At 48.8% G+C, this 21,517-nt stretch overlaps 10 protein-coding genes across 10 annotated transcripts; 5 read left to right on the top strand and 5 right to left on the bottom strand.

Moving 5' to 3' along the window:
* Positions 1–355: 355 nt before the first annotated feature.
* FOBCDRAFT_254190 (uncharacterized protein) lies at positions 356–2,230 on the top strand (the record flags this gene model as incomplete). Its single annotated transcript, XM_059611094.1, has 6 exons — positions 356–581; positions 646–1,236; positions 1,284–1,420; positions 1,480–1,843; positions 1,893–2,061; positions 2,101–2,230. 6 exons carry the CDS (start codon positions 356–358, stop codon positions 2,228–2,230), a joined length of 1,617 nt encoding a protein of 538 aa, XP_059466256.1.
* A 3-nt stretch (positions 2,231–2,233) lies between these two features.
* Positions 2,234–4,105, bottom strand: FOBCDRAFT_192479 (uncharacterized protein; the record flags this gene model as incomplete). The annotated part of the gene is made up of 4 exons (XM_031192848.3): positions 2,234–2,659; positions 2,707–2,816; positions 2,866–3,864; positions 3,920–4,105. 4 exons carry the CDS (start codon positions 4,103–4,105, stop codon positions 2,431–2,433), a joined length of 1,524 nt encoding a protein of 507 aa, XP_031031694.3. The 3' UTR covers positions 2,234–2,430.
* A 1,138-nt stretch (positions 4,106–5,243) lies between these two features.
* Positions 5,244–7,552, top strand: FOBCDRAFT_324452 (uncharacterized protein; the record flags this gene model as incomplete). The annotated part of the gene is made up of 11 exons (XM_031192847.3): positions 5,244–5,560; positions 5,612–5,903; positions 5,953–6,133; positions 6,181–6,317; positions 6,367–6,431; positions 6,484–6,782; positions 6,833–6,893; positions 6,947–7,095; positions 7,152–7,264; positions 7,312–7,381; positions 7,430–7,552. The coding sequence occupies 11 exons, from the start codon at positions 5,244–5,246 to the stop codon at positions 7,462–7,464; spliced, it is 1,719 nt and encodes a 572-aa protein (XP_031031693.2). The 3' UTR covers positions 7,465–7,552.
* A 329-nt stretch (positions 7,553–7,881) lies between these two features.
* On the top strand, positions 7,882–8,727 carry FOBCDRAFT_147398 (uncharacterized protein; the record flags this gene model as incomplete). Its single annotated transcript, XM_031192846.2, has 1 exon — positions 7,882–8,727. One exon carries the CDS (start codon positions 7,882–7,884, stop codon positions 8,725–8,727), a length of 846 nt encoding a protein of 281 aa, XP_031031692.2.
* Positions 8,728–8,980: 253 nt separating this feature from the next.
* Positions 8,981–10,985, bottom strand: FOBCDRAFT_245359 (uncharacterized protein; the record flags this gene model as incomplete). Its single annotated transcript, XM_059610679.1, has 7 exons — positions 8,981–9,313; positions 9,368–9,529; positions 9,582–9,889; positions 9,940–10,074; positions 10,119–10,224; positions 10,294–10,895; positions 10,955–10,985. The coding sequence occupies 7 exons, from the start codon at positions 10,983–10,985 to the stop codon at positions 8,981–8,983; spliced, it is 1,677 nt and encodes a 558-aa protein (XP_059466255.1).
* Positions 10,986–11,364: 379 nt separating this feature from the next.
* Positions 11,365–12,524, top strand: FOBCDRAFT_192475 (uncharacterized protein; the record flags this gene model as incomplete). Its single annotated transcript, XM_059608728.1, has 2 exons — positions 11,365–11,904; positions 12,052–12,524. The coding sequence occupies 2 exons, from the start codon at positions 11,365–11,367 to the stop codon at positions 12,397–12,399; spliced, it is 888 nt and encodes a 295-aa protein (XP_059466254.1). The 3' UTR covers positions 12,400–12,524.
* Positions 12,525–13,701: 1,177 nt separating this feature from the next.
* On the top strand, positions 13,702–16,252 carry FOBCDRAFT_245358 (glycoside hydrolase superfamily; the record flags this gene model as incomplete). Its single annotated transcript, XM_059610678.1, has 5 exons — positions 13,702–13,824; positions 13,895–14,294; positions 14,389–14,466; positions 14,537–14,813; positions 14,869–16,252. The coding sequence occupies 5 exons, from the start codon at positions 13,702–13,704 to the stop codon at positions 16,250–16,252; spliced, it is 2,262 nt and encodes a 753-aa protein (XP_059466253.1).
* Positions 16,253–16,617: 365 nt separating this feature from the next.
* On the bottom strand, positions 16,618–17,109 carry FOBCDRAFT_281617 (uncharacterized protein; the record flags this gene model as incomplete). The annotated part of the gene is made up of 1 exon (XM_031192842.2): positions 16,618–17,109. The coding sequence occupies one exon, from the start codon at positions 17,107–17,109 to the stop codon at positions 16,618–16,620; it is 492 nt and encodes a 163-aa protein (XP_031031688.2).
* Positions 17,110–17,669: 560 nt separating this feature from the next.
* FOBCDRAFT_233776 (uncharacterized protein) lies at positions 17,670–19,481 on the bottom strand. The gene has a single exon (XM_031192841.3). It carries the CDS (start codon positions 19,439–19,441, stop codon positions 17,792–17,794), a length of 1,650 nt encoding a protein of 549 aa, XP_031031687.2. The 5' UTR covers positions 19,442–19,481; the 3' UTR covers positions 17,670–17,791.
* A 725-nt stretch (positions 19,482–20,206) lies between these two features.
* FOBCDRAFT_148172 (uncharacterized protein) lies at positions 20,207–21,177 on the bottom strand (the record flags this gene model as incomplete). The annotated part of the gene is made up of 2 exons (XM_059608280.1): positions 20,207–20,837; positions 20,909–21,177. 2 exons carry the CDS (start codon positions 21,175–21,177, stop codon positions 20,207–20,209), a joined length of 900 nt encoding a protein of 299 aa, XP_059466252.1.
* Positions 21,178–21,517: the final 340 nt, after the last annotated feature.

The following is a 21,517-nucleotide window of genomic DNA, read 5'->3' as shown; positions in this document are numbered from 1 at the left end:
TTGGTTACCAAAGATCAAAGAGCTACCAGCATCAACCCCATGGGGAAGCGGTCCTGGGTCATGCTGCACAGGCCACGATAGGGAACAGTTCCCCGCGTGGAGATGTTGACTCGACTGGAGAGTCAGCTTTGCGGAGTAACCGCACTAGCTCCAGAGTCATGGGGCTAGCTTAGTCTGGGGTATGGAGTCAACATTGGCGGTTGTCAACGCGGGGTCAGTAGCCGAAGATCTGGATTTGTCAATTGTGGAAGTGTTGCTTGCCAAGACCCTGTGGTTTATTTCTTTGCTGCTTCGTCGCAAACTGAGCTAATTTGTCCCTTCATACTCATCCTTGTCGACTCACTCAACCATCAAGATGACAGTCTCAAACGGAAACAGCTACGCTACAACCTTCGACAACCGGGTCGGTGGTACACCTATTACCCGCGACAATGCCGCTCCTTACCAAGTATCTGAGCATATCCTATGCGCCCCAAGGAAGCTCCGAGTTGGATGTATAGGAGCTGGAGCCTCTGGGATCATGATGTGCTACAAGAAGGAGAAGGAATTTGGAGATGACATTGATCTGGTAGTTTATGAGAGTGAGTAAAGTCTGGCCCCAAATGATAGTTCAATTGAGCATCATCTAATCTCCAATCTCTCCAGGGTACCCCAAGCCCGGTGGTGTCTGGTACGCCAACAAATACCCCGGTTGCCGCTGCGATGTTCCTTCACCCGCCTATCAATATCCATTCCACCCCAAAGCAGATTGGTCCAAGTACTATTCCCCCGCGGCTGAGATCCAATCGTATTACGAGTCATTCGCCAGAGAGAAGGGCTATATGGATAACTACATCAAGCTGTCTCATCGCGTCGACAAAGCGACTTGGGATGAGCCCAACGGACAGTGGATCCTGACTGTAACGGAGACCACGGATGGCCGAGAGCGAACTTTCGAGGATCGAGTCGACTTCTTGATCGCCAACATTGGCATCTTGAATACTTGGAAGTGGCCCGACATTCCTAACCGCGAGGCATTCCGTGGACATATGACGCATTCAGCGGACTACGATACCGATCTTGATCTACAAGGCAAGACTGTGATCGTCATTGGATCTGGCGCCTCTGCGATCCAAATCGTCCCAGCTATCAAGTCGGCAGCAAAGAAGGTCATCTCGTTCTATCGCACACCGCAATGGATTGGACCTGGTTTGTCCATGGAAGGCTACACGGACTCCGAGGGACGAAACTTTCTCTGTGAGTTGAGGGAAACTCGTTTGCAGGCTTGTCTAATATGGTTTTAGATACCGATGAGCAAAAGAAGCAATTCGAAGAAGACCCAAAGGCGTACTTAGAGCACCGGAAGGCGATGGAAACAAAGATCAACGCCAGTTTTCGACATAATATCGCTGACCACCCAAGCCAGAAGATGGCTCGCGATGTAAGTGGATTCAAATAAACCTTCTCAAACAGAACCTGAATCTAACATTTGTTTTCCAGTTCGTGGCGCAAAGAATGGCCAAGATCCTGAAGAACGACGAAAAGTTGACGCAACGCCTAATCCCAACCTTTCCCATGGGATGCCGTCGCCTCGGTCCGGCGGAAGGATTCCTCGAGTCTTTCCACGAAGACAACGTTGAATTGGCCGAGGGCGAAATCGAGTCTTTCACCGAAAACGGACTACGCGTTACTGATGGAACAGAGTACAAAGCAGACGTCATCATTTGCGCGACTGGCTTCAACGTCAGCTTCAAGCCACATTTCCCTGTCATCGGCCGTGACAACGTGTCGCTTGGTGAAGCTTGGAAGGACGATCCAGCTGCTTATCTTGCGCTTGCTGCCAGTGGCTTCCCTAACTTTATGCGTAAGTTATCTCAGTATGGCGTTGATGCTAGGTACTAATTGACATGTAGTGGGTTCGTTGGGACCAAACTGTCCTGCGGGCCATGGATCGTTCATCACTGTCTTGGAAGCTGCACAGAACTACATCTGCAAGATCATCAGGAAGATCCAAACGGAGAACATCCTCACTATGGATGTCAAGCCTGAGGTTGTTGACGAGTACAACGAACATGTGCATGAGTGGTTGAAACGAACGTAAGTAACCCTTCAAACTGCCAGAACACTTCGGTCCGCTAATGCTCAAGTTACAGTGTCTGGGCTGCCGGCTGTCGTTCATGGTACAACCAAGGCCGACCGAATGGCAAGATCACGGCGCAGTATCCAGGATCTCTTGTTCACTGGCGGTTGATGCTTGAGAACCCTCGTTACGAGCACTACAGCATCCAATACAGAAGCCGTAATAGGTTCGAGTTTATGGGCAATGGCTTCACGTTGCCTGAAGTGAATGGTGGAGATTTGGCATGGTATTTGGATCCAGAACATATAGCAAAGCCTCTATTCTCAGAATAATTATAGATTGTTATGTTATTCATGTTAAAACCATTGTATTCAGGTAGTGTTTCCCTTCCATTGTGGATATCGATTAAAGAACTCCTTGTCCAGCTTCCAATTGTTCAAATCCAATATCTTGGAGACGAGTTGCTGCGGGTCATGTACGAGATCAGATTCAGACGTTGAGATTTCGACAGTGAGATATTTTCCAATGTCGGTAGAAACATCGTACACACGATCGGGATCTGACATTGACATCTGAACAAGACCTTCTCTAATCGCGGGCCTGCCAACTGTCAGTCAGGAGTCTAGCTCGTAGAAAGTCATGCTTACCATGCAATAAGATCAGCTGCCATGGGGTGATGCACGACTAGCTGCAAGGGTGTTGGTCGAAGCCAAGGCGGCAGGCTATGGTAGGCATCTTCACTACGAACAATCTGCCACTGTTTGCGAGTTAACGACAGTCAGAAAACGGTGGGTGGGGATGCATACCCTCAATAGTAGATACAAAACCCAATAAGTGGCGAGATACTCTGAAGTCCGGCGCGTTTTCCGCACCGGCTCCAAATACATCTTCAGATCAGTCGATAGCGAATTCTGTTTATTATCAACCAGAAAGTCTATCAGGACCGGTGGGCCGATGGACTCTGGGTTCTGGCTAGCACGCTGTATCATATCATGTAATAACACGTCTTTCGCAGCCGATGAAAACATTAGCATGGACATGCTTGGGCGGAAGGCGGGGAGGTTATGCTTCATGCAAGCGTCGAATAACTCGGTGAAGCCGTCGAGAGGATCCGGGGTGCGCTGCTTTTCGCGCTGATACGATGAACTGTCCTCGACTTCAGGGAAGTGATCCATGTCGTTGTTATCTCGCAGCAGGTGACTCGGGCTGCTTATCCATCTCATGGACATGGCGGCTTCGGATTCATGTCCCCGAGGCGTCTGTATCTGTGATGAATCCATCGTAGAGAAGTGGTCTGAGTCTTTATTCCGGACTGTGAGGGATTGCGAGTGACTGAATTCGGTCGTGGCTCTGTCGCTTTCATCTGAATGATCCATATTGGCCAGCTGAAAGTCGTCTCCGAGAATCGCATCCATCTCATTACCGTCTGTGTTTAGTAGGTGGGAGCTATCATGCAGATCCAATGTCGCGCAATGGATTAGGTCGTCTGGTAGATCGTGTCTCGATGTTGTGTCGTGAACCATAAGTCCATCCAGATCTGAGAGTCCGGTGGATTGCAAGTGGTCATTCACAGCCACTGGTGCGGGCTGTACTGTAGGACGCACTTGAGTGGTGTCGTTGAAGCTCGAAGACCTCACTGCAAATGCCTGTGCAGAAGCGTCCCTCTCGTTATTGCTATCGTAGCTGGCCGTCGGACTACCATCAGAACAGACCAATGGTACATTGAGTATCGAGTTTGATCTTAGGTCGCGTTGGCGTTGCAGTATGTTCTCCATCTCGTCCCAGAGACCGCGCATTTGTTGGAGCTGCCGACTCAGTTAACCACCTCACTTCAGGTAGATTGAACGAGAGAAGACCAACCTCATCTTGTAATTGCAGGTTCTGGGCAGCAAGCTGGGAGGCTTCAGTCTTGCCGGCTGATTTTAGAAGAGATATCTGAGCCTCGAGTCCTTCGATGTACTGCTTCTGCCGCTTCCGATGCTGTCTTTGCGCATTCCTGTCTGTTTGGCGCTTCTTAGCGCGTCGCGATTCAGCGTCGGTGGTCATATTGATGGCCTCGTTTGCGCCAAGCGACGGCATCGATCGTGTTAACTGAGTAGTAGGATACAAAGTGTACACTCTTCTATTTGTGATATCTGGCGTAATTGTTGTGTAGCACTGTCAATTGAAGGCAACGGATGTGATGGAAACGAGAGAAAGATTATTTGCCATCGGACCCCTTCCCCCTCTTTGCGCTTCAGGCCATGTTCCCCGAATTAGTTAGACTAACGGGGTTCTTGTAGGCCCCGGAATCGATCTCGACCCCGCAGATCCCCCAGCTTTCAGGCGAGCTAGCCCTGTATCCTACAAACTTGGAGAATCTCGACCTCAACCAGTGCTATTTACAATTATGTCTTGAACCTTGGGGTATGTGAATAGTGGAGTGTGAAGCTTGACCAGAATTTCCAAAGGGATACGTTTCTTTATTGGTTGTTTTGCTGGTTTCAAATGTATCGATAATATTATGTAGACTAATCTCTACCTAAACTACTTATCCAGGTTCTGTCTCGCTGGATCGAAGTGTAATGCCGCCTCGTGGAGAAAATAATGAGGCTATCCTATCTTTTCCATGGAAAAAGCCTACAGTGGCAAGTTTAATATCCAGCACGGCTTGGTTTTGATACCGTGAAGCGTGTCGAGTTTTATCAACATTCTGATCTCAATTACCCTCGCCAGAACCCGAATTATCACACCCTTCCTTTCCAGATCGCGACCCGCCTTGATATGAGCTGTGAATATTTACTAAGGATGACTATCAGATCGACTTATAAGAGGGAATGGGAATAATCAGACGAGGTCTTATCCAAGTCAATTGTTATGCGGTACCCCACGCTGTTTTCACATCATTTCAAGCCTAACCTCAAATGGTTTTAGTGGTGTGTTATAACCGAGGATTCAAGCTGACTCGACTGACTGACTCGACAGTTTCCCCCGCATCCAGGTGTCATTATTCCCTGCATGGCTTCCCCTCAGTAACCCTCCATTCGGCTATGTACCGTCAGTCCGGGTCAGATGACGCCGAGTACGCTTGTGGCCACGATATGAAGATAATGAAAAAGGCATGGTCTAGCTGAGAAAGTAGTGATTTGTCTACCGTACGTCCATTGAATTAGCTCGTCTCCGATCCTGAACTGCCCCATCCATCATGACTATCTCGCAAAGCAACAATGAGAGCAACGGCACGAAGCCACCAAGAATCCCAACTACACAAGGATATGGCCAGCATCCACTGCATGATAGATCACAGAGGCCCTTGAAAGTCATCGTCGTGGGTGCAGGCCCTTCAGGAATCGCAGCGTTGATTGAGCTGAAGAAACTACCGCACATTGAGATTTTATGCTTCGAGAAGAATGCTGATGTTGGAGGAACATGGCTGGAGACGAGGTACCCTGGCGCAGCGTGTGACGTTGCAAGTCATGCCTACCAGTATTCGTTTGACTACAAGACGGATTGGTCCCGACAGTAAGAAACAACGAATTGACAGTCATTCGATCTTTCTGCTGACAACAATAGCTTTTCACCTGCCGAGGAAATTGGCGAGTACTTCATCTCAGTAGCAAAGAAGCACGATCTATACAACAAGATCACCTTCAACTCCCGCGTAATTGGCGCCGAGTGGGACGAAAATACCGGGCTTTGGCGGGTTCAGGTTGCGCGCGACATCTCGCCTGAGAGTGATACTGTCGTTGAAGACCATCATGCTCACGTTTTCATCAATGCGGGCGGAATTTTGAATGATTGGAAGTGGCCTGATATCGAGGGCTTGCACAGCTTCAAAGGGAAACTGATACATACAGCTGCTTGGGTAAGATGAGACATTGCTTGATTCAAAAGCTTTGACTAACAGTGATCAGGACCCCGAAATCGATCTCAAAGGCGCGTCTGTCGGCATCATCGGTTCTGGCGCAAGCAGCATACAGGTAGTCCCAACTATACAGCCATTATGCCACAAGATCGACGTTTATGTGCGATCACCTACATACATTCTACCGACAGTTGGGTTCGGCATAGAATCCTCCAACTTCAATGCGCCATGTATGGAACCACGATCTCATAAAGATCTTGATACTGACTGTCATTAGATACTGAGGCGGATATTGAGCGGTTCAACAACGACCCAAAGTATTATAAGGCGTTTCGAAAACAGATTGAACAGCAGATGAATGAAAACTTTGCTGCTAGTATTAAGAGCTCGGAAGCGCAGGAAAAAGGCAGACAGGTATGCCGATACGCACACAGCTGGGGGATTCTTATTAACTGTGATGTAGTGGGCAGAAAAGATGATGAGTTCAGCGATTGCCTCACCAGAGCTGAGAGAAAAGCTCATTCCCAGGTATGTCTCTTCCATACTCCATCGATCAATCGCTGAACAAGCTCTCCCATAGTTGGGAACTCGGATGCCGACGACTTACTCCCAGCCTGCCATATCTCAAAGCCATCCAGGAACCCAACGTGAATGTAATCCGAACAGGTATTCGCAGAATCACAGAAAAGGGAATTGAGACGGATGATGGTGAAGTCCATGAAGTCGATACTCTTATCTGTGCGACTGGGTTTAACACTTCTTTCTCTTCCAGATTCAACATCGTTGGTCGAAATGGTGTGAGTCTACGTACTATGTGGAATACTAGAGGTCCAGAGGCATACCTAGGAATGGCTATTGCGGGACTGCCCAATTACTTCAGTAAGCTACAATGAGCAGGCCATTCGGAGAGGCATGCTGACGACCAATAGCTTTGCTAGGACCTAACTGTCCTATCGCGAATGGGTCTCTCATCCCTTGTATCGAGTCGAGGTATGTTTCTATTTTCTCTCTGCAAGATCTCATACTGACAGGGCCTTGAACAGCGCCAAGTACATCGTGCAAGCGATCACGAAGATCCAAACAGACCAGATTCGATCACTAGACGTAAAGCAGCCGATCCAAGACGCGTTCAATGACTACTTACAAGAAGTTCATAAAGACCTCGTCTGGACAGGATCTTGCCAGAGCTGGTGTATTTACCTCCAACCCTACGACTCGACGATCTCAGCTGATCCGTGATTTGTGTAGATAAGGACCGAAAGTCAGGCAGGGTCGTTGCAGTCTGGCCGGGATCAAGCATTCATTTCATGGAGATGATTGCTAACCCACGATGGGAAGACTTCGACATTAAGTACATTAACGTGAGTAAGATGATTTCTCAGGTGATAATGACTGACAAAAGAACTAGTCGAATCCGTTTTCGTTCATGGGCAATGGAATTTCTCAGCGCGAGGCGAAGGGTGAAGATCTGACATTTTGTAAGTACCCCAAACCGTCGCTAGAAAGGCATGAGCTTACAATCTTAGATCTTGACGATGTGGTGTCGGACACCAAGGCCTGATTTGGATGGAGTTCAGGAGGCTTTGACGCCGATGTGTTGAGCAACGAGTTGATAACATTGGAGCTGAACTAGCCATTTTCACTTTAGTAATCCTAGATTGGATTGGCCTTCAATGGAACTCGTGCCAACTGGAAATAGACCAAATAGCTCTAGTCACCTCATCTATGATCATCTCACACTGCTGAGTGTAGACTTATCATGATGGTATCTGTCTCCGCGATCTTATGTGTTTAGCAAGCACCCATGGTCCCCTGAGCCTGGTGATTTACCTAACTGAGTGACCCCCTGCATGCTTGGATTGCTCGAGTCAGCTTGCTATGTCATCATTGCCAGACTCTTGAGTATAAGTGTCCAAACCTGCCCAGCTCGTATTATCCCAATGACCAGCAAAACCTTCTTGCACATCCATCAATCACCATGGCACCCCAAAGCTCAGAGAAAGCATTCAGCCGCGGCGTTGCAGTGATAACAGGAGCCGGAGGAGGTTTGGGTTCTGGTCTCGCCCGGCACATCGCTTCATTCGGAATGACAGTCATTATAGCCGACATCGATCTCAAACGTGCCGAGGAAGTTGCCTCAGATATCAGAACCTCCAGTGGAAAGGCCGAGGCGAGGGCTGTCGACGTATCTCGACCAGAGGAGCTGGATGCACTGGCCCAATACATTCACACGCACTACGGAGATGTCCAACTACTCATCAACAATGCGGCAATCGAGACACTGGGTCCGCTATGGGAATTATCGTCCTCGCGATGGGAGACGACTTTGAACGTCAATATCCATGGTGTCATTCATGGCGTTCGGGCCTTTCTCCCCCGCATGATTTCTTCGGCAAAGGAATGCTACATCGCCAACGTTTCGAGTGTCGGGGCGTTCACCACCATCCCAGGCCAATCAGCATATGCCGTCACAAAGCACGCCGTACAATCTTTCACCGAGTCACTTCATGTGGAGTTGAGGTCTCAAAAGATGCCCATACATGTTAGCTCTGTGATTCCGGGACTGTTGAATACTGGAATCTTCGACCGTGCTCAGCACGATAACTCTACGGCTGATCCAGCTTGGGAGAAACATCGAAGGTCAATGGCTGAGTTGGCACGGGAGAAGGGAATGGGCATCGATGAGGCGAGTCGTATCATCGTGGAACAGATCGCGGCTGGGAAGCTCTGGGTTTGTACCCATCCCGCTATCATGACTGAGATATTGCAACAGAGGATTCAGTACTATGATGGCCAGGGAGAGCCTAACATTCCGCCAGCATAGAGACCGTAGTGATCATCAAATGAATTACATCCATCATATCATCACTCAAGCACCTGGCATCGCGGCATGACTATAAATCAACTTGTCTTCATCCGATTCTTGGGCCTACTTCTAAGATAAGAAAATTCTTGAGGTTTATAACAATCCAGTCTGTAATGTATTGATGAGTGACCCTCCAAATAGCAAGAGCGTAGATATCAGGATTATCCATGCAAGAGAATGGAAGACAACTTCCTGCCTTGTCCTATATAATTTACAGCTTCGCTCTCTGCGACTCCATCTTTTCTTTCCATGACGCCTTCAACACCCGACGCAGAATCTTGCCAGAAGGACTCTTTGGAATCTGATCCATAAACTCGACACCCCCACTCAAGCGTTTATGCTTCGCCTTCCTCGCCGCAACAAACTCCTGTAACTCCTTCACAACTTCTGGCCCCCCATGGACCCCGCCTGCAAGTACTACAAAGGCTCTGGGTGTCTCACCAGAGTAGTCATCAGGGATGCCAATTATGGCAGCGTCCTTGACTTTGGGATGGCCGTGAAGCAGATCCTCGAGCTCGGCTGGAGCTACGGCATGTCCCCGTACCTAGATCATTCAATTCAGCTTATCGAACTTTTTGTAGCAGTAGGCAAAACTTACCTTTATCATCTCCTTGATCCGGTCGTGGATTGTAATGAATCCTTCGTTGTCGATCGAGCCAAGGTCACCGGTCTTGAAGAAGCCACCTTCTAGATATGATGCTGCAGTTTCCTCAGGACGATCCAGGTAACCCATCGTAACTTGAGGGCCCTTCGCCCATATCTACCAGAAAAGCAGTCAGCACTAACACCTGTCATAATGGTGGGTCTCTCACCTCTCCAACATTTCCAGCTGCTACATCCTCTCCTGTGTCGGGGTCTACAACACGTATTTCAGTACCTGGAACCAACTTGCCAACCTTTGAGGCGTTGCTCCAGGTGCTCAAATTTGGCGGAGTCACCGTCAAGCAGGACGTTGTCTCTGTCATGCCCCAGGCTTGTCGGACAGCAACAGTCGGGAACTTTCTCGCAAGCTGAGCGATCACTTGATCGGCCAATGGGGCTGCGCCCGTGTTGAATTGTTTGACAAATGATAAGTCGTATCCTTGAGCCGATTTGTCATTCAACAATCGGATCAACAGAGCTAGGTAAGTCAGTTCAAGGTTCCTTTGACAGATAACAAGGCTGACTTACGAGGCACAAGCCACAGCTCATCACATTTGAATCTTACAACGGTCTCCATCATCTGCTTCATATCGAACTTGGCCATTATAACCATTTGCTGCTCGAGAACAATGGGCAGATGAAGTAAATGGACCAGGCCGGTGACTAGTCTTGTCAATTAAGGACATCTAGAGAGACCGCTAACTTACTATGATAAAAGGGCAGAACACCCAGTACCGTCCGCCGTCGGTTGGGTGGAGTGAAGGCGCTGATCTGACGGAGTTGGCTGATGACGTTGGTGTGAGATATCTGGACCTGATGACCACCAAGATTAGCATCATCTCGTCTGGGGTCCATAGGCTTTAGCGGAAGGGTCTGACTTACAGCTTTAGGCTTTCCAGTAGTGCCAGAGCTCCAAGAAAGAAACGCACATGGCGACGCCTCGTTGTATTTAGGCTCCCAGGATTTCGTGTAGGATGAAGGGTAGAATGACTCTCCTCGTTGCCGCAGGTTCTGGAGGCTGTTTGTCTCATCCTTGGCCCCATCAAATCTTAGAATATTCTTTGCTGATAATCCGATTGCTTTGCAAGCGGCTGTGACTTCATCAACGGCGCCCTCGTCAGTAAACACAAGCGCCGTCTTTGACGTTCCAAGGAAGTACATCAGATCATCTCGCATAGAGCCTGGGGGTAATAGTGTAACTACAGCACCCAGCCGACTCGCAGCTAGCATTGCAACAGGATACCAGATGGAATTCTGCCCAATGATGGCAATCTTTTGGCCAGGTCTGACATCATATTCTCGATGAAGAATTGTAGAGACGATGGTAGCGATCGACTTTAGGTCATGAAATGAAAGGAATTCGCCCGTGGCGCTGTCATGAAATCCGCGAGTTTGTGATAGTGCTGGATCCGCTGAAGTAGATTGGCCTAATAGGAGCTCATCGCCCTCGAAGATCCATTGCCATATGGAGGGGTTCCCGATTACTGGCCATACTGGGTTAGCGTCTATTTGTGGCTTCTTCGTGTAGGGTAGGGTGACCTACGGGGTTCTAATTGCGGCCCGGAAAACGACATTGTTCACAAATGGGAAATAAACAACTACAGTCAATGTTTCCAATACCTCCTATCAGCATCAAGTTTTATTGCCTCTCTGCAGGCAGTGTGTTATGGATAGTCACTGGATGACATAGCATGGTATGGCCATATGACTCGGGTGGAGACCACTGACTAGCCAAGTTGACTCGATGTACGACTTCCTGCATCGGTAACTGTTAGCTCGGACCGAAATCGGATTTTCCGTCAAACTGCATCAAACATTTAGATTATTACCTCTCAAACCACCCATGAAAACAACCAAAGGCATAACCGGTCTTATAACTCGGTTGAAGCATCGGTCTTCGGGTACCCAGCCGTACAGTTTCCCGTCCATCCAACCCCACATTGTATCTCCAAAATGGAAGCTTCACCAATAACAGTGGCCGTTGTTCATACTCCATACTGGAATATTTCAGATGTCGCTTTCCTCAGAGACGGACCGCACAACGTCTTGGTACCTGCACTTCTTTACCTCCGAGCCTCCGACATTGAAACGACACGTTCTTCACCTCGATCGTCGCACCGCCCCGGCGAACGAAAGAGAAAACGACCTCACAGTAGTCATGGCGACTCATCTGAGCAGCCTGTTCACCAGTCTTCCCGCGACTCAGAGGCAGAGCTTTCAAACTCATCGCCCTGCTCAGTGGGCTCCGACGATTCATCCTGCCAGCATGATAGGGATCCCTCAAACATTCTTCACAAACTGAACATGACGGAGCACGAGCGCCTACTACTCCATGATCTTGAGAACGAGATAAGGCAAGACGAGTATTACGGCTCGGCGCGATCAACACCCAGTTTCACACCCGCATCCAAGAGAAGGAGACATGATGGCGAGGCCCTGAGAGTGAGGGAACAGCAGTCGCCAGAAGAAGAGAAGGATGAATATGAGCGGTGGGTAATGGGTTCATGGGATAATTTGTTCTCAAGAGCATCTGTCTATCCTGAATAAGATGCAGAGAAAAGTATGCGTAGTTCCTGCGTTTTTTAATTGCATCCAAGTACCATAACTGTAAGTCACCCTCTTCTCTTCGCTGAAGTTTAGCTGATGCGACATATAGCCGTTCACAACAGGCTCAACAACCCGCGCGGATCCCCCATCGCAGTCCGAGGAGCTCATCTAAAGTCGGTCACCCTGATCATCGACGATGTGCAGGAAGAACACCAAACCCGAGCTTTACCCCGCCAAGATTGTAAGAAAGACTGGGTCGACTTTGCCGAGCTCGAAGGCCCTAATCTTGAAGGGGACGAGACTACGATTCATCCTAATGACATCCAGGATAGTCAGTTCATTCGCTTACAGTGGTTGAAGGAAAGGAAGAGGAACAGTCAGAACAAGCAACGATTAATGAGAGGGGTGATGTTCTTTTACAGACGGCCTGGGTTTAAGTGAATGGTGCAGCCTCTTGCGGATGAGTGAAATATTTTTCAGGGAAAGGTTGACCGCGGACAGTTGCCATTAAGGATGGCTTTGTGCTGGGAGACTGATAGTTTACGAGAGCAATTACCGGATTTCCAGTCAGATCAATTGTCTAACTGCCTTGAACCGTGACTCTTGGGCTTATATCATTATTGCAGACCCTCATCTTCATCGATTTCTGTCGGCTTCTGTTTCTTGGCTATGATTAGGTTCTACCTGTGAAGAGATGATAGAACGGACGCTAGGAAAAGGCCGGTGAGTAGTCTAAGCTGGGACAAACCAATCCACCCACGTATTATTGGGCCTTGAGAGAGGATGGTTAGTGATGATTTTATTTTTTCTTGGGGGCTATCTCCATAGGCAACAACAGAGCCTCAAACTACCACATACGACCATACCTATCAGAGAACTCGGGATCCCGTCCGCTCTCCCATAGATAAGCTGGTAAGGGGCGGATTAGTAGTTGGGTCGGTGACGACCAGCGAATCCCCGCTGTTGTATGTTTTTTTTAGTGTTCTCTCTCATGCCTTTTTGGCTGATGTTGTCGTTGAATCCACTGTTGGGGTCCTTTCGTGGTGTTGTATGGTGGCACATATCAAGCCCGCCCGGCTGCTTCTCGGAGCCACAAGTAGGGCCAGAGGAAGAAAGAGAGTGCATATTTTAAAGGCCGATGCCGCAAGGACGATAGACATGCCGTCGGGGATTAAGAGAACGATGTGACAGGCCGGGTAAAGGTCGGCGTCGGGCAACGATCGAACTCTATCACTAACTCAATCAAGGTCGCATTGCCGGCGAGCGCATAATTCTGGGGTAAATGCAGCCAAGCTTAACCCCAAACCAGAAAGGCGGAGGTGGAGAAAACTGAGGAGATGGTCTGTCTAACCCACAAACCTGGTAAATGAAAAGTCGGGGAAGCCAATGTTAGGCGACGACATAGACCCCACAGTCCCAGTGACTTGTTAAAAGGCCCGAATATCCTCGACGTTTTTCTGTAAAAGTAACGCTATTGCCGAATTTCCTGCCCATTTGAAAGCATTGCGTAAAGGCTAGAGACCAAGATCCATTATTCAGAATCATCATGTTATTTGCTAAGTTCCCCGATGGTGTTGGGATGAGTGACCAGAGGAGCCGAAGTGTTTGCCGATGGGTGGGGGATTGATGGCCGAGTCGTGTTGTTTCTACATGCTGTGAGGTCGAAATTGGAGTATATAAAGAGCGCAGATCCTGAACGTAAGTGCAGTATGTCCAGGCATCGAGACAAGCAATCGAGTCGCAATGTTCCCTACTTCCATATCTTGTTTGGTGGCCCTGTCTCTGATGAGCCAGGGTCTGCTAGCTCAGAAGCAACCGGAAAATGTCATCACCGATGATACTTACTTCTACGGTCAATCGCCAGCGGTTTATCCTACACGTGAGCAGTCTCTCTGCATTTCCATGAGCCATACTGATCTCTTGATAAGCGGAACAGGTAGACACCGGATCATGGGCCGCGGCCGTAGCCAAGGCCAAGAACCTGGTGTCCCAGTTGACGCTTGAAGAGAAAGTCAACCTGACAGCAGGAGGCCAGACAAGTACCGGCTGCTCTGGCTTCATCCCTGGCATTCCTCGTGTAGGCTTTCCCGGACTGTGCTTGGCAGACGCTGGCAACGGTGTCCGCAACACAGATTATGTGAGCTCGTTTCCTTCAGGAATTCATGTCGGCGCAAGCTGGAACCCGGAATTGACTTACAGCCGGAGTTACTACATGGGTGCTGAGGCGAAGGCCAAAGGTGTCAACATTCTTCTTGGACCCGTGTTCGGACCTTTGGGGCGAGTTGTTGAGGGAGGTCGCAATTGGGAGGGCTTTTCCAATGATCCTTACCTAGCGGGTAAGTTGGGGCATGAGGCTGTCGCTGGTATCCAGGATGCCGGAGTTGTTGCATGCGGTAAACACTTTCTTGCCCAAGAGCAAGAAACTCATAGACTTGCCGCGTCAATCACAGGGGCCGACGCCATTTCATCCAATGTCGATGACAAGACCCTACATGAGCTATACTTATGGTAAGTGCACAGAACCGTAACAGCACCGATAGGCTGGACTAACTGCTCAACAGGCCGTTCGCTGATGCAGTCCACGCCGGACTCGCCAGTGTGATGTGCAGCTACAACAGAGCAAACAACTCACACGCCTGCCAAAACTCGAAGCTTCTCAACGGTCTCCTCAAAGGTGAACTGGGCTTCCAGGGTTTTGTCGTTTCAGACTGGGGTGCACAACAGTCCGGTATGGCTTCAGCATTAGCTGGCCTGGACGTTGCGATGCCTAGCTCGATCCTGTGGGGTGCCAACCTTACCATTGGTGTGAACAACGGAACTGTTCCTGAGTCACAGGTCGACAATATGGTTACAAGGTATGGACATAATCCAACCCGATTCGCTTGTTTCTTCTCACTGACAATCACATAGGATTCTGGCGACATGGTATCAGTTGAATCAGGACCAAGATACTGAAGCCCCCGGTCACGGACTAGCTGCCAATCTTTGGGACCCCCATCCGGTAGTCGATGCTCGGAATGCAAGCTCTAAGCCTACTCTCTGGGATGGTGCTGTTGAAGGCCATGTTCTTGTCAAGAACACCGACAATGCACTGCCATTCAAGTCCAGCATGAAACTCGTCTCTTTGTTCGGATATTCTCACAAGGCCCCAGACAAGAACACCCCAGAGCCCGCCCAAGCCATGTTCTCCCCTTGGTCCGTCGGTGTCCAATCCGCCAACCTCACTGAGCTGAACACCGGTTTTCTTGGAAACCTGAGCCTCACATACTCCGCCATTGCGCCCAACGGAACACTCATTTCTGGTGGAGGTTCTGGTGCTAACGGATGGAGTTCGTTCAGCTCGCCTTTCGATGCTTTCGTTACCCGCGCAAGGAAAGATGGCACTGCTCTTTTCTGGGATTTTGAGAGCTGGGATCCTTCTGTGAACCCTACTTCCGAAGCCTGCATTGTTGCTGGTAATGCATGGGCCAGCGAGGGCTGGGACAGACCTGCTACTTATGATGCGTATACTGATGAGCTCATCAACAACGTCGCCGACAAGTGCGCCAACACTATTGTGGTTCTTCATAACGCTGGAACGCGTCTGGTGGACGGCTTCTTTAGCCACCCCAACGTCACTGCTATTATCTACGCTCATCTTCCGGGTCAGGATAGTGGAGCTGCTCTTGTTTCATTGCTTTATGGCGATGAGAACCCATCAGGTCGTCTCCCGTACACTGTTGCCCGCAACGAGACGGACTATGGTCACCTGCTGAAGCCAGACTTGACTCTCGCCCCCAACCAGTTCCAACACTTCCCCCAGTCCGACTTCTCTGAGGGTGTCTTCATTGACTACCGACATTTCGATGCCAAGAACATCACTCCTCGCTTCGAGTTTGGTTTCGGCTTGAGCTACACAACCTTCGAGTACGCTGATCTCCAAGTCTCAAACTCCCAGGCCCAGACTCAGGATTACCCAGCTGGTGCCCTCACCGAGGGAGGCCGTTCAGATCTGTGGGATGTGGTTGCTACTGTGACAGCAAATGTCAGCAATACTGGATCTATTGACGGCAAGGAGGTTGCACAGCTGTACGTTGGTGTTCCCGGTGATGGTCCTGTGAGACAGCTGCGTGGCTTTACGAAGCCAGCTATCAAGGCTGGAGAGACGGCTACAGTGACCTTTGAGCTCACCCGTCGGGACTTGAGTGTCTGGGATGTTAGTGCGCAGGAGTGGCAACTTCAGCAGGGTGACTATGCTATCTTTGTCGGGCGAAGTAGTCGAGATCTACCTCTACAAGGTATCCTGAGTATTTAGTTATGATTCCAGAAGGATATCTCTATATAATTAGTTGAGTCTATACCTCTAATTAGTGTCATTAATTAACCGTGTCTTCCTGATCCTATGCTAAGTGTTTGGTACGATACGTGTATGGCAAAGACTTTAGCATCGTGGCCCGTTGTATCATTCATTTATGGCGTGCGACATTTTGAAGGCCCGATATCATAGCTAAACATCAGTTCTGTTAGAGGACACCATATACAAGAGAGAAATCATAAATTTCAGTGTAAGAGCAAAGTCGATTCACTTATTTAGTACTGGTACCTCTCAGACTATAGTTCAGTCCCTCGCAACTCCGTTTCTCGTTCCAAGACCGGCTACAAAGCTAATACCTCAGCATCTTAGTCCTCCTCCTCCTCCTCGTCTTCCTCCTCCAGTTCCTCCAGAAGCTTTTCAAGTTGAGCCTCAACCTTCTCGGCTCGTGCCAAGTAACGATCAGCCTTCTCCTGAGCAGCCTTCTTCTCCTCATTGGCCTCCTTCAACAGCTCCTTGAGCCGCTTATTAAGCAGCTCAAGGTTAGCTATCTGAGCCTTATCACCATTACCCCCGATGAAAGTTGGTGCAGTTGTAATCTCTTTGACCTTGCGACGGAAGCTTCCGAGGGTGAAAGAAAGGGATTTGGCCATTTTTTCCCACTGCTCGGGATACTCTTTCTCACCCTCATCACAGTCTTCAAGACGCCAGACTGGAGCGAGGGACTCGGCGAGCTCGATGTCGGATGCGGTAATCTTAGCCGCGTACGGGATGGGGCCTTCGTCTTGGTGTTTGTTGTAAAAACGGAGGAGCTGACGCGCTCGGAGGCGAGTGTTATCTTCGGATGACGCCCAAGTCATGATGAATGTTTGAGAGTAGGATTGGTATTTTTTGTGTTAAAGATGGTGACGCAGCTTTACCGAATGAAGTTGTTGTTTTGTTGTTGGTAGACGGAAAGGAAGTCCAGATGCTGAGGAGGAAGTCAAGTATAAATATTTACAGATTGTCCCATTAAGTTTGCAAGGCCCAATTGAGAGTCCAAATGTTCTACAAAGCTTGCCACTGGCACTTTGCATGTTCGTGAGAATAGCATATGCTACGGTGACATTGTTTGACCAGTGCCTTGCACTGGATTCCTTTGTCACATGCTTCATGTTCACCGAAAGCATATTATGCTTTGTTCCAAAGTCAAGGCCATGCTACGAACACACAGGAATACAAGGTTCGGGCTGACAGTTCTAGCTCGTTCATGGGGTAGTATAAAGAACAGCTCGTGGAGAACAACGAGAGCAATTGTCTTTCTAGGATTCATGACACACCACTAACATAACGTTCTAGTTATTTTAAATGCCTGAGTTGAAATTTGGAGAATAGCTGAGTGGTCACTGTAGAACAGAAGAGGTATGATGAGCATAGGTAGCGACAAGTCAATTCTTTGTTTATCATCATTCTTGCCAACAACGATGAGCGCCACGGCTCGGTAATCTATATAGCCCAGAGACTAAAAGTAGTACAATAAGCATTGAATCTGTGTGTGCATTCTCATTTTTCTAGTCTGCAATAGCAAGAGGCCTTAACAGGAACATCAGTACCTGCCAGTGCTTTTTGCAAATGGCCTTCAATCTCCTTCGCCTCTAGATCTCTCCCCAATCTCGACAAGCTTTCGTGAAGACCGTGCAGTGCCCACACGTTATTAGGGTGCCTCAAAGCTCGGGGGAGTTTATCATTGAGTCCCAAGTCTGTCTTATAAACCTCAACCGCATCCTCGAGGTATCCTTGCTCCATCAGCAACGCACCATAGGCATGGCGGGTAGGCTGCATCCATCCCCAGGGTTCATCGTATGGAAGGCTATCCTCCCGACGAATAGCCTCACGAAGGTGCTCAAAGGCGACATCATAATTCTTTCTCCGGTATTCCAGTTCGCCATCGAGCATAGCTTCAGCGACTCGAAGAATATCAAGACAAGTGTTGTTGAAAAGAGTGCGTGAGGTTGGAACTCTCTTTAAGGACTCATGGAATAGTCCTCGGTGGTGTTCTGATTCTGACACTCTCCCAGTGGCAGCAAAAGCTACACTCTTCGCATACAAGACGATTGACGTGGTCATACAGTATAATTCCTGGTCTTCAGGTAGCTTCATATCAATCAGATCCTGCCATTTTCCGAACCTGACTAGGATATGAGCACGTAGACTCAGGAACGCTTCGAGCCAGTCAGCCATAGGCGGAGACTCGATTTGAAGAAGGTCCTTTGGGATAGTAGACTCTAGCTGACTCGCAGTCTTGGTGCAAACTTTGTACTGCCCCGCGAGCATGGCGGCATAAACCCGAAAATGAAGATCGTGGCATCGGTACAGAGAATAAAAGTTCAGGGGTCCAGCTTTAGATAGATACTTATCGTCAGCTTTGATCGCCTCCGAGTTGGAGTCAATGGCTGCTTGGTAATGTCCACAGAGCACGTCCAGGTGAGTTGGCATGTGGTGTAAATGCCCTCCGTCAGGTACGAGCCCACGAAGGTGGTTGGCCGTTGGAAGAGCAGCTTCTGGTGTAGGAGACATTTCCATTAGATGGATATACAGGTGGAGTAAGCCAGGATGCTTTAGAGATCCATTGAGCCTGAGGCCATTATCAAGTAATGACTTGATCTCCAGTGTATGAGCTCCGGCAATAGGTTCTCCTGTCTTAAGATCCCAGAGATTCCATGGATTCAAATTCATCAAAGCGTCTGCATATAGCGTAATGACATCCAAGTCGTCCGGAAAGTCCCTATGCACCACACCCATTGCATCAGCAAAGCCTTGGTTCCAAGAAGAACAATTCGAGGGTCTCTCTTGCGGATAGCGATGCTGAAGTGCTTTGATAAGGGCTTGCTCAATTGGAGTACAGGTCGACATCTTAGCTATGGCCGTACGTGCAGCATTGTTGCCGCGCCGAACTGCATCGGCCAGGTCTTTGTCATCAAAGAACGACCATGGCTTATTGTAGTTTGGCCCCAGGCTATATGCCAAACCCCAGTAGGCCATTGCGCAGTCAGGGTCGGAAATGGCGGCCTGCTCGAAGCAAAAGACAGATTCCTCATGATTAAATGCATACGCCCATATGAGTCCACGGTCGAACCATGCCTGGCTTTCGGAGGAGGTAGTCGAGATAGTTCGCTTATACAAGCCAAGATTAAAAGGGTATACGGATGACATTTCAATTAGCGGTGACTTTTCAGGTAGATAGGGCCAGAACTATAACGATGAGTAATATCAAAAGCTGCCCTGCTTTTCTAAGCATGAGTTATTTTTCTTTTGTTGAGTACGTACCCCCCTCATCAAGTCATGGGACCAATCACGCGCTTGGGCTTCAGCCATCCAAGCTTCTAGAAATTGTGAGTATAGGGTATAGGGTAGTGTGGATTCTCAAGGTGACAGGACTAGGAGATGTCTCTGAAAGGTTAAAGATTGAAGCAACTATACGGAACAAAGGACGTAACTTAAGCGCAATCATTAAGCACGGCTCGCTGAGATTAAGAGATTAGGTGTCGCTGAGGAAGAGGCTGCATGAAAGTGGTAAGCCATAACTGATCAGTTTATACAAGAGTCGAGGCCATGACACACATAAAACCGATTGAATACGGCATTCATTTACGTGAGTCGCTAAGATTATGCCTGAAGATAATTAAAAAATTGCACTCATGAATTAAAGTCTAGCAAATGTTTTATCACCGGTGGCAGGGAATAGCAGGGCCCCTGGAGGGCTTGTGCTTTATCCAATGGGCATTGTTTGCACTTGGGGTAATGCCGCCTTATATGCCATCTCAATAATTTACTCCTGGGTAGAATGGGTGAGATGGATGAAACTTGGAGTAACATATGGCTGGTCCAACACTCTGTTTTTCACGTTCATTGCAAGTCGGGCTCATAGTTTCTAGTATATTCACTACCGTATTACTAACACCTTCCCTTCTTCTAACTCTACAGCATGGAAGCAAAGTCCAGATACTCCTTAGGCGTGACGTGATCATGGTCGTCCCGATCTGTAGCATAGCTAACATCTTTCCACTCATTCAGTACCTTGAGTTGCTCCTCGCACTTCTGTTCTCCGCAATCGAAGGCGTCAGACCCAATAGCAATACTAACCGCCCATGGCTTTCCAGCCGCAATCCCCTCACCCTTCATAATGTCCACCATAGCCACGGCGACCTTGTCCAGTTCGCCTGTCCTCTGAGCAAATGCCTTGGCAAACATGAGTCCAAGTTCCCCCATGAGCTTTTCATAGTCTGCAATGGCAGGTCCTTGGCTTGCGAATTCTGGTTCACCTTCTTCCCTTGGGTGGCCAAGGTTGGTAGGAAAGCTACCGCACATGAATCCGACGCAAGAAATGCCAAAAGGCCGGACCTCCTTGTGAAGGCTCTCGATGTAAGTGCTAAGAGCAGCCTTGGACGCTGCATAGTGGGACATAAAGGGCAGAGGACCCCACGAGCTGGCGGACAAAGTGAAGCCAATGCGACCATGGCCCTGGGCACGGAATCGCGGGAGTATAGCGCGAGTAACGTTCATGTGTCCAAAGAGATTAACTTGGAAGAGGTTTTTGACATATGCATCTCTATCATTCCTTATTAGCTCGCTTCTTGATCGAAGGGTTCATAGGGTCTTTACTCAGCTTCTTCTGCGCACCTCAAGGCAGAAGCACCAGCATTATTTAACAGGAGGTCAATATGTCCAAAGATGGCCCAGGCCTCGTTAATCGTAGCCTGCACCACAGCCCATGGGGCCGTTATGTCTAGTTCCAAAATGGCTACATTGTCTGACCTGAGGTGGTCGAGTTTCTGGTTTGCTTTGCGACCAGAGGCAATGACTTTGTCCCCGCGGGCAACGATTTCATTTACCAACGCAGCGCCAATACCAGATGTGGTACCAGTGACAAGCCAGACAAGAGGAGCCATGATAAACTAGTTGATGCTTTTGAAGGGAGTACAAGAGTTGGAGATGTGACAATAGATTGATTGTGAATTGTTGTGTAAGTATGCTATTGAGGGTGAGTCAAAGGTGGGAAGCCTTCCATCTTCTTATAGTTTAGTTTTCCATGATAAAGCTTCAGCTCGACAGCGAAATCCGAAGTTGGCCATATTTTTCACATGAAACCCATGAACGGACGGAGATACGATCAATTACGGGCTCATGTCACGTGATGCGGACCAAACTCGTCCGTCTCACCATGAACTGTCTCGCTAGCCCATCATCGCTTACGCATCGTTTCACTCCATTCGACAGCCCTAATCAACT

This window comes from Fusarium oxysporum, chromosome XI (genome assembly GCF_013085055.1).
Source record: "Fusarium oxysporum Fo47 chromosome XI, complete sequence".
Classification (NCBI taxonomy): domain Eukaryota; kingdom Fungi; phylum Ascomycota; class Sordariomycetes; order Hypocreales; family Nectriaceae; genus Fusarium; species Fusarium oxysporum.
The sequence above is the reverse complement of the archived record's forward strand: the minus strand, read 5'-3'. Positions and strand labels throughout refer to the sequence as shown.

What these genes read in the sequence shown, in the direction of transcription:
- FOBCDRAFT_233776 (XM_031192841.3), bottom strand. Translation starts at nt 19,441, where the DNA reads ATGTCATCCGTATACCCTTTTAATCTTGGCTTGTATAAGCGAACTATC.